Genomic DNA, 11,510 nt, shown 5'->3' with positions numbered 1-11,510 from the left:
CTTGCCCGTTAACCGCCCACTTTTTTGTGATTAACTAGATGAGAAGTTATTTTACCATCGAAGAGATCATGAGTGAAGGTTACTAAAGAGGTTACACATCATGGGTGGAAGTTACCAAGGAAGTTACATCAAGGGTGGAGGTTACCAAAGGAGTTACATGAACATGGAGGGAAGTTACACCCCATGATGGAACATGGGTTGACCGGTAGTTACAACCAGTCTAAGACCAACCGCCAATCGATTTTTAGAGCTCAACAACGTGCGGTTTTCTTATTGTCGTTTAATAGTTATTTCATCAATTTTGCTTTTCCTATATATAGCTTAGCTTGTACTTCATTTACATTTGATGAATTATGATATGGAAAAAACTCGAAGCATTCTTGTTTCAAAACCCTGGTTGTTTATATGATTCTTGGATTGGAATTATATTTGCTAAAGTTCTTATGCGTAGTGTAATTGGCGAATTCAGGTGTGCCTTAAGAGCCTCCTTACTTGCTATATGGATTTATAGTGAGTTTGAGTTAGCCAAACTATCTTTTTCTTATACTTGTTCGAAAATCACAAACAAAAAACACAAAAATTGTTCTTGTTCCATTCGACATTCACCAATAGAAACACACATCCATTTGTTCTTCGTTGTTAGCTTGTAAGTTCCGCTAAGGTGTAAATGATCTTACAACGGACGAGGTATTTTCCAAATATTCTTAAGAGAGAGGGCATACAGAGAGCATTAGAGATTTCCACAGGCTCTTTAATATAGTACAACTAATAAGATTTGAGATTTCCATTTGTGTGTGTCAACTTCTACAAAAGAAATCCATAGTCGTTCCATGAGGCAATCTTAGTGGATTTACAGACTGATGCATGAAAACAGGTTAAAAGTGGATATACAACCGTAGGTTAAGTAAAATATGGATAATCTGACTTCATGCACGAGAGAACCAAGTACATCATCTCAGAATTGGTAGTTACACTTCCTGTAAATTTGAAGTTGATGAGCATATATTAGCAATGAAACATATATTAATACAAAAACAAACAAGGAATTTTGAAAAAACGCACTAACTACAACACAAATATTAAGCCAAATTTGTATTTTGTTTTCTCAAAACTATCTCATGATGAGATGATTTCAAAACAAGAAGCCCATAAGTTAAAAGTTTCTATTATTATGCGAATTTACATAGTATGAGGCATGTCTCACGGTAAAACCGTCTCATACAAGAATTTGTGCAAAAACTTCTGTATCATATTGATGATTAAAGGTTAAAATGTGAAAGATATATAATGAATTTGAGCTCAATTGCTTCAGAATGACGGCCCCAAACTAAATGTGGTGTATTATTTTGCGACATATGTAGTTGATATCACATCGAACAACACTAAAAGCATCTAAAATTGTGAAGCCGTACCTTATTTGCATTGATCCATTTTCCCTGAATCCATTCCTGATGAGTCCTCAGATTCACATGATGGAATTCAAGTTCCTCTTTTGTTGTCTCAAAGTAAACCAAGTATTTCTTATCAGCAAAAACTTTAGATATGACACCAAACCACCATCCATCATTGTACCAGGCATCAACTTTTTCAAGCAGCGAAAAACATCCATCCACCCGAATGTTAGGAGGACAAGGTCTGATATTTTGAAACTCTGCCTCTTCTTTTAGTGATTTTCTTCCATCCTCTGTTTTGAGAGTCAGATACTCTACCAAATATCTGCTCTTTTGTGTTAATCTAACAATTCGTGCAGAATACCAAGATCCTTCATAACCTGGTTCATCGATTCTGACCTCTACTATTGTCGCCTTGTCGAAACTCTGGTGTTCTTTGTTTTGAGTGTATTGTCTTTTTGATGATGAAATTCTCAACTTTAAGTTAGATGACTTATGCTGCACACAGTAGTAAGCTCAGTATACGCGGAAAACGGTATGCTAATCTAAAACATGAGTGCCGTGAGAATTCGTCACATGATCACCCCATGGGCCTACTCGTGTGGATACACTGTCTGGGCACTCGTGGGCTTGGATCCACAAACCCACGGGTAATGAGCGTTGGACTAGCATTCACACTTGATGAGATTCACTCTTTCCCAAAACCATATGGTCTTATCACTCACCAAGTATTATATGCAAGTCCACAACCCAATATTTTAGCGATGTAGGATCTTTCTCACATGGGAAGTATTTTCAACCATCATAATAACTGGGAGTTATGTATTTTCATACCGTTCAGGACTCTGGAGTAATGTGATCCAAAGGCTTCATGCACATAGTTTTCTAGAAATGCGTACATTGTTGATGAACATGTTGGTCAATTGGACCCATTAAAAACTTTATACAAAGTTCTTGAAGGGGGTGTTGGTATGACAAATGAAAATGTAATGAAAACGGAATGTATAAAGAGACTAAATTGTTATTATAATTGATTGTTTGGTATAAAAAGATGTAAGAGAATGAGAAGAAAGGGAAAACACCAAAAAAAGATAATTGGTTTCTAACGAGAAATGAGTGGAAACAATGTGGAGCGGAGGTATTCATTGCCCTAATCTCATAACAAACACTAAGTAATTGAAGGAGTTATGTAAATCCCTTAATTGAACCTATAAAGGCTTTACCAAACACCCCCTAGTTTTCTACACCACTTAAGGAATAAAGAGAAACAAGGCGTGGTCTTGCATCTCTCAAAATTAGAAAGAATGTAAGATATTGATCAAAAAAAGGGAATCACCACTTAGTGGCACGATTTACTTACCTATACAAAGCAAAGAGGCCCATAATTTGCAATATCCCTTATGACCTCCAGGACTTCCAAATAGTAATTGATATTGTTGATGTAAATTACATGGATTTTTATGAACTTACATGGTCAATTCTCTAATCTCTTGGACAATACACTTGATTTTCTTTGTTGAACGTGTTCTAAAAGACACGAGGTTTCTGCATTGCAGATACATGTATGATAAAGCAACAATTTCAATACCAATTAAGATATAATTTATATGTACGTATTCATTTCTCAAGAAGCCAAGTTCACTTGGTATGGTATTAGCAACAATTCTAGTAGCGTTTTTAGATATAAGATCGACAAAGAAAGAGCAGTTGATCTATTTTGTATAGAAAGGCTGAGAAGTATGGTTCGTGCAGAAAGCAAGTAATAATCACTTGAAACCAAGAGAGTCAGAGTCAGCCACACATAGCATTCAGAAATGATACCTGAGAAGCTAGAACCCATTTTGAATTAATCCAAATCTGGCGAAATCTCAGGTTTGAATGATGAAAGACCAACTTCTCATTTGATGAAGCAAAATAAACAATGTATTTCTTTTTATCAAGAATCTCATAAATCACACCTTCCCACCATCCATCATTATACGAAGCATCAATTTCATCAAGCAACTTGTATTTACAGCTTTTAGGAATATGTGGGGGCTGAGGCCTGATGTACTGTTCATTTGCAACTTCTTTGAGGAGCTCCTTCTCATCTTCAGTTTTGAGAGTCTCGTATTCAACAAGGAACTGTCCAACTCCAACTGAGCCAATAACAATAGCCGTATACCAAGAACCTTGATACCCATCCTCATCACTTTTAACTTCAACTGGCATGCCTGGGCTAAACTTCGGCTCCGATAATCTTTTAGCAACTTTGATCCTTAACTTTAATTGTTTGCCATTCGCATCAGTTTTGAGTTTAGTAATTGTCCCTGACGTAGCTTCCTGTTCCATCTAGAAAAACTTTGAGCAAGTCAACATTGCGTATAAAAAAATATAGGAGTAACATGCATGTTATAGCTTAATAACTATTTGACAATGTCCAGCTAGCAGAAAGACCAAAATAAATAGCACTACAACTAGTTGAAAAAGAAAAAGAAGACATAAAGCTGGGTGAATAGCAATATAGATTGATTTTGATTCAGACCTAGTTGAAATGTTGCATTATGGTACACAACCATCTTCTATCAACCATCCGCCGTTCCTTATTGGAAACAATTGAAACGTGACCAAGAATTAAATTTTCAGAGATGAAAAGCAAAGGGTTTGACATAACCTAACCAAACAAATCATTGAAGCTAGAGCTTCACTTCAAAATGCAGAAAAAATATAAGCAACAACAATGGTAGTCAGACTCAATTATATTATAAATTGATAGCAAGTCCTTATCTAATTTAGCCTGGTGATGGATCAACAGACTTACCAATCCTTATATAATTGCACAAACAAACTAAATATAAGGGAAAAAGCAGTATAAAAGGTTAATAAGATGGCCTTCCGAGTCAAAAAGAGTCAATAAAAGACGGATCATGACTCACAATCACATACATTAAGCCAACATAAGAAAAAGAATTCATATAGGCTAAGAAATGCTTTTCAATGCTGAATTCAAAATCTTAATTTGGATAAGAATGAGTTTTAAAGTAGATATAAGTGCATAAAACAAAATTTGGGGAAATGAAAGGACAGATATTATGCTTTAGTTGTTGGGACTAAGGGGGTAATTGGTTTGGGAGAGACGTTTTCCTGCAAAACTATTTTCTTTGTCATACATTGTTCGGTTTGACAGGGGAATTTAAATGAAGAACTTAGATGGACAATCTTTTTCCATTAATTTGCAAATAGTTTGATCCAAAATTAGAAGAAAATCAATTAAACTCCACTATTCCCTCGCAACATCTACATTTCCCCTAAGAATTTCAATCAAACCTAACAAAAAAAAAATCACAAGTTCTCAAATGAGATGGTCTCACTGTGGGACCATTTCTGTTGGACTAGCTAAATCTACACTTACTGTCTTAAAATGATCACCTGTAATCTTAAAATGATCACTTACAATCTTAAAATCACCAATTATAATCTTAAAGTGATCACTTACAGTTTAAACGCGATCAGTTTTTATAGTCTTGAAGTGATCACTTATAACATCAAAGTGATCACTAACGATCCTGAAGTAATCACTTGCAATCTTGACCAATTACATTTTTCTTTTCATTTTTACTTAGATCTAGATGTCTATTTTCTTCATATAAATTCACAATCTTCACACCCCAGTCATGATTGGCCTCGCTCAACTTCTTTGAAGGTCCCTACATGTTAGCAACGACGTACCATCCTTTAGCTACACTCATCTTTTCAATCCACCATGCAAGGATGCATCCAACAAGTCATGAAAACCGTCCAAGATTATAGTGCATCTCAGTTATCTAATTTCATTTAAATTACTTAAACTTGGTTTGCTTGAAGACTTATTAGACTTTGAATTACGTTTTTGTTATTTAGTGTGTAACTTTGAATTATGTTTTTGTTATCTGGTGTGCAATAGTTAAGTAAGACAATTAGGACTAAAATATCATTAGTTTTAGACGTTTTTACTTAGTTTGATATACTCAGTTTTATTCAACTACTCTACAAACAAAGGATCTGGAGTTCGATTACCAACAACAAGGGTGCTGGACACACACTCACTCATGAAAAACACAGGAGCAACAAGAGATTGATTAAGCAAAATATGTGGGGCAGCATCTGTCTAAAGAATTTAAGATTGATGGAAAGGTTAAAGCAAGAGAGTAACTACCTAGATCAAAAAGTCATGGTCTTAAACCACTCATGGGATCAACTTGGGTAGTTACATATTAAGTAGATCGAAAACATGGGTGATATGGGGGGTTATCAAAGGAGAAGTTATAAAACCTCCTAACATAATTCATTTCTAGTCCACTCAACTAAATTCCGTCTCATTATTTCTCTCCTTGCTTAAAATCAAAACAAAATATGAATTGGTAAGGAAGTTTTCTAACTTCCTAGACAGTGGTGTGAGGAAGTTATGAAGGTAGTTAGTTCTCTTTTAGGAGACATTACTTAGATTTGAAATCAAATGTCTTGTATTCATCTCCGATAAATATAGAAAATAGATTAAGGGTTGTCGAATGTTATAAGAAAAATCAAGACATTTGTGTTTCAAACCTTTTTTTTTTTATGATTTTCTTGGATTGGAATTTCATTAGCAAAGTTTCTTAATTCTTTGCGCAGTTAGGTGTCTACACTTGTATCTCCAAGAGTCTCTCTACTCTCTAATGGTGTATCTTATCTAGTGAGTTTTCAGCCTAGCCTTCAACTATCTTTATTTATTCGCAAATCTCTAAAACTTCAAAATATGATATTCATAAACCCCTACAATCAGCCGTTACAAGCTACCCCAAACAACCTATAATTACATATTACTTTGCCAAACATGGTCGAAAAATCACCCTCACCACACATCCCTCCAAAAGTAGAAACCAAACCACAACATTCATCCCTCACCATCATTAATTCTAACTTGTCTACTAATCCAAAGAAAGTGCTTGCAAGTTTTCAAATGAAGACCCATGTACATGGTAAAAATCGTGAAGAATCACACAAATGAGAAGCCAACTTTTCACATCCTATTATCCTTTATGATGGTGATCATACGTAAGAACATATAAAGGTTTAGAACTTCTCTACTATGGGTCGTACTCCAATACAAGAAAAAAAAAAAAGAAAAACTATTACCCTAATGTCATCAACTGGCTCTGACTTATGCGGGATTTGAAGAGGTAGGATGTGTGCAACCTTATCCTTATTAGTGAGAACGAAAAGGTAATTTCCATTTAACCCTTGGTTATGCGCTACTTTACATAGATAAGAAGCGCACATGATTTAATGAGTATTTTAATACAATCCATCATTATTTGAAGCTAAGGAACTACAAATCTTAGGTTTCGTTGAGAATTGACAACTAGAAAAACCTAGATATTCAAATGAAAGGAAATTGAATCACATGAGTCATTACGTTTAATGTAATTTAGCTAGGAAAGCTGGTTGACAAGCTTTGCGTTCATGTTTATCTTACTCTTATCATTTTTTTTCACAAAATTCATCCTCATCTATCACTGCTTGGAAAGATGGTATTAGGTGTTGATAAAAACTGTGAAGAAAAACACTTACATAAGAATTGACACAAAAACTCGTAGTCGTTACGACAATTTATACCAATAATGTAACAGCCAATATTCTGACTTTAATTCCTAAGTAAAGCCAAAGCAATGATAGAAGCCTTAATCTCAAAAGATTGGAGTTTATGGTTAGAAACCTTGCATACTCTCCTACCACACCAACTAGGAATGTGCCAAAAGGATTGTATTAACAAGATATATTATCATCAATTATGTACTTCATATAGCAAACAGATTCACTAAACCCAGACACTCTTCAAAGTTAAACCTAAACAGATTCAGGTGTCCAAACAACCAGAAAAGGTAAGACATAGCATTATACGCACAAATCACTTCAAACCAATAAACTTTGTGAAATGCAATGCAACAAATACCCATAACAAAGCAATACAAGCAAAAAAAAAAAAAAAAAAAAAAAAAAAAAAAAAAAAAAAAAAAAAAGTCAATACCGGAAAATGATCAAGAGGAGGAGGAATCCAGTACCCATGGCAATAATCTCGATGAACTCTTAAATTAGACCTAAAAACCTCAATCGGAACACCATCATCACCGTCAATTTCCACTAAATATTTAAAACCCTCATAGAAAATAGCCAAAATAGTGCCTTTTATCCAATATCCATCATTTAAAATGTCAACTTTGTCATTGACACTCAAACCCAAGTGCTTGAAACATTCGCTTTGAGGGGGTTGAGGTCTAATGTCATTGAAATCAACGTAGGAAACAATGTCGTGTTGTTGGTTTTGATACTGCACCAAATATACATGTTCCTCTTCCTCTTCTTCCTGTTGTACTTGTTCATCATCACTGTTTTTGTTGTTGTTCCTTGTCCTTTTCCTTTTCCTTTTTGATGCCCGATTAGTTTCTAGAGTGAGAATTGTTGCTGGGTGAAATGAGGTTGTGAAGGCTGATCTTTTGATGACTTCTACATTGTCACCGGTCCTGTAACTGACATTGTAGACTTGCATATTTGATGAGCAGTTTTGAAGTCAAAAGAGGGACAAAGGGACTGGGTGGGATTTCTAAAGAATTCCAAACTAAGACCTGGGTTTGTAATTAGCTTTGCTATTACTGGTTCTATGAATCTTTGCACTCTGAGTAAAGAACTTCGTGCATACTTGAATAATGTGATGCAAGCTAAATGAATACAGGGTAGCTATATTTTTTTTTTTGCGTTCAACCTATTAATTAGCATAAATCAAACGGTAGCGTTTGAAAATCAAGTATTAAAAATGAAAATTAGGATTTCAATTTTGAATTATTAAATTATGAATTTCAATTTCAAATTCATTGCTTGGAAAATCTTAGAATTTTCAATTCTGTAATGACAAATCCTAAAGTTTGTTTGAAATTATTGAGATTATCGATTTCTAAATTTTAAATTCTATCATTGATTGGCAAAAATGCCGAATTGCAATACCTAAATTTAATATTAACATTTGATCACACATAATGGTTCAAAAACGTTTTTGGTAAAATTTAGTCACTATTACTCTAAACACATCCAAACTGTGTATAAAAACAAAAATAAAATCTAAAAGAAACTACTCAAGAGTTAAGACATAGTAACACCCAATTTAATTTATCATTTTCTTGTATTCTTTTTAACATATCAAATTCTTATGTCCTTCAAAAACAACTTTGTTGCAAGATTTCATGTCAATCTAGTCTTACAACCTTTGGGACAACAACATACATTTCTTTAGAATCAAGTTGTGGTGGAGATTTGTTTGATTGTAGATATTTTTCAAACGAATCTGTAAATCTAGAAGTGACATCCACAATACAATCATTCTTCATTCTCTTGTTAGATGATGCAGAGTTCGCCTCAGAAGCAATGCAAATTTCACCCCTAAAAATTAACTTGTGTGTTTGATTAAATCCAAATAAAAAATTCACATTGTACGAAAGAAGAGATACTTCAGGAGTCAATTATGGAAAAAAATATATTTTTTTACCATGTATACTTATATTGTATTACTCGTTCTTAGGCAAGTTCCATATTTAGGTCTTTGTAATTTTTGTAATTAAGGGGGTAAATAGCTCACGGATGAATAATACAACAAGTATTCACAGAAAACGCTTTCTCTCTAAATCTATAATATATATTATTCTTTTATTATGGTATTAGAGTCGTAAGGTTCGTTCCGATCACCATACCACCTTTTACTAGCACTCATCCTTTACCATTTACTTTCCCAATGTCGACATCTGATAACAAAACCGAGCATTCCCAACAGATGGTGTCCATGGAGCAGATGTTGCAACTGTTTAATCAAATGAACAAGCCATTCTCCGTCATCACAAACCACCCATCTCCTACGATTACGATTGTCAAGAAACTAAATCACCAAAATTATTCCAAATGGAATAAATTAATGACAATTGCTCTTGGTGGTAGAGGGCGTCTCAAGCACATCACTGACGACCCTCCACCACCCACGAACCCAGACTAAAACAAATGGAACTAGAGAGACATGATTATCTTCTCATGCTTATTGAAAATATTGAACTTGATTCGGTAACAAATTTTCTTGATTATCCCACAGGAAGGGATTTATGGAAGAGGATAGCAACCTTACTCAGTAGCGGACAAGATGAGTTACAAATATTCGATCTTACCAACAAGGCAGCCCGACTCCGACAAGGGACACATTCAGTTGAGGTATTTTATGAGAAAATTATGACAATATGGAAAGAATTAGATAGGCAAATGCCTAACCCAATGAAATACCCAGAGGACATCACCATTTTTAATAGCCACATCCAACGTCAACGTCTTTACCAATTCCTTGCCGGACTTATTGAATGAATACCCTCTTCCTTCAGTTGATAAGGCCTATGCTACAATCCGGCGAGAGATCTCCCGGAGAAGCATCATGCAAAGGCCATTGTCATCGGGGTCAAACCCCTCGGAAATTGGAAGCGGCGTAGGTGTAAAAAGCCGCCATGACCGGTGAGAAGATGAAAGATCTCACCTTAAATGCTCTCACTATGGTGGAAAACGATATACAAAGGTTGAATGCTTCAAATTAATTGGGTATCCCGAGTGGTGGGATGAACTCAAGAAAAATGGGGGCAAACATCTATCAAAACAGACATCGAAAGGAGAAGTAGACCACAACAGGACAGGCAAGACAAATGGCAAAGCAAATGTAGAAACGTTAGAGACAACAAGAGGGGGGTGAATTGTTCTTTGAATAATTTATGCGTTTTTGCCCTATTATGTAAAATTAGAACTTGAACTTGATACGCAAACTTAGAATGAGACAAACAATTTTTACGTGGAAATCTTCTAGGCCTAAATAAAAGGAAAAACCACGACCCTCGGGGATTTCAAAAACTTCACTATGTTTTAGGCAAATAGTTACAATTACATAAAACAATCACACCACTAGTGGAAAAAACCTCATTTGCTGCGATTTGTTGGCCATTATTTGCTACGGTTTTGGTCCCAAGCAATAGTGATAGCAGCAAATGACCTAATTTAAATGATGCAGTTAAAAACCGCAGCAAAAAGGGCTTTATTTGCTGCGGTCAACCTCCAAAACCGCAGCAAATAATGACACTTATTTGCTGCGGTTCTATGGGCTGACCGCAGCAAATAGCTATTTTTTTTTCTTTTTCCATTTTATTCTAATAATAATCCAATAATAATGTAGAATGTAATAACAATGATTAATCCAATAATAATTCAATGATAATCACTAATAATCTCTTTGTAATAAAAATCTCTCGATAATATAATATGATATGTATGTACATATATATACAATAATATACATTAAAGTCCTAAAAAATCTATACTAATTACAATTTATCAAGGACAAAAAGTAGAAGGACACGCGACAATCTTGTCTTTTAATTCGCGCATCTCTCCACTTCTCAGAGGGCGTGTTTCCCTCGGAATGTCGTATAAAACCTATAATATAATATAAAATTAAAAGATTAATAAACATTAGATTTTACCAATAATAATAATTTAAGAACGTAAAAAAATTACGGCATCTATGTTTTCGACTCCAACCTCCTTCACGGATTTTAAGATATCGTCCTTGTATTTCAGAGTGTAATAGCCGCAATCAACGAAATTAGAAGGTTGTCGAGAGCACTAAGAGAAAATAGATGTTAGTGCCAAAGAAGCATAAAAACGCATAAAATCGCAACTTAATACGTAATTTCTAGCATACGACTATGATTTTAAATTCTAACCACTTCAATGCAATAATATCGACCAAATAGTGTTGTGTGACAAGTTTCGCGCAAATCAAACCAAGTTTGAGCTACTTTATGCGCAAAAGTGCCAAAAACGCTTAAAAACGCATAAAATTGCAACTTAACACGTAATTTCTAGCATACGACAATGATTTTCAATTCTAACCACTTCAACACAATAATTTATACCAAATAGTGTTGTGTGCATAGTTTCGTGCAAAACATATCAAGTTTGAGCTACTTTATGCGCAAAAGTGCCAAAAACGGTTAAAAACCCTTAAAATCGCAACTTAACACCTATTTTCTACCATATGACAACGATTTTCAA

At 34.6% G+C, this 11,510-nt stretch overlaps 1 protein-coding gene across 2 annotated transcripts; it reads right to left on the bottom strand.

Moving 5' to 3' along the window:
• Positions 1-397: 397 nt before the first annotated feature.
• On the bottom strand, positions 398-8,104 carry LOC130815673 (protein AGENET DOMAIN (AGD)-CONTAINING P1-like). 2 transcript variants are annotated; one of them, XM_057682162.1, is made up of 4 exons: positions 7,417-8,104; positions 3,213-3,722; positions 1,413-1,889; positions 398-977 (listed from the first exon to the last, which is right to left on the bottom strand). In XM_057682162.1, the coding sequence occupies exons 1-4, from the start codon at positions 7,933-7,935 to the stop codon at positions 969-971; spliced, it is 1,515 nt and encodes a 504-aa protein (XP_057538145.1). In that variant the 5' UTR covers positions 7,936-8,104; the 3' UTR covers positions 398-968. The 2 variants fall into 2 exon arrangements, with proteins under 2 accessions (XP_057538145.1, XP_057538150.1); XM_057682167.1 differs by having other exon boundaries at positions 3,213-3,713.
• Positions 8,105-11,510: the final 3,406 nt, after the last annotated feature.

Source organism: Amaranthus tricolor, chromosome 1 (genome assembly GCF_026212465.1).
Source record: "Amaranthus tricolor cultivar Red isolate AtriRed21 chromosome 1, ASM2621246v1, whole genome shotgun sequence".
NCBI lineage: Eukaryota > Viridiplantae > Streptophyta > Magnoliopsida > Caryophyllales > Amaranthaceae > Amaranthus > Amaranthus tricolor.
This window is presented reverse-complemented; position numbering and strand designations above follow the sequence as displayed.

Coding starts and splice junctions, on each gene's coding strand:
- LOC130815673 (XM_057682162.1), bottom strand. CDS start 7,935: ATGCAAGTCTACAATGTCAGTTACAGGACCGGTGACAATGTAGAAGTC. Junction 3,723..7,416: donor CTCCTCTTGATCATTTTCCG/GTATTGACTTTT, acceptor AAGTTTTTCTAG/ATGGAACAGGAAGCTACGTC. Junction 1,890..3,212: donor AATGGGTTCTAGCTTCTCAG/GTATCATTTCTG, acceptor TACTGTGTGCAG/CATAAGTCATCTAACTTAAA.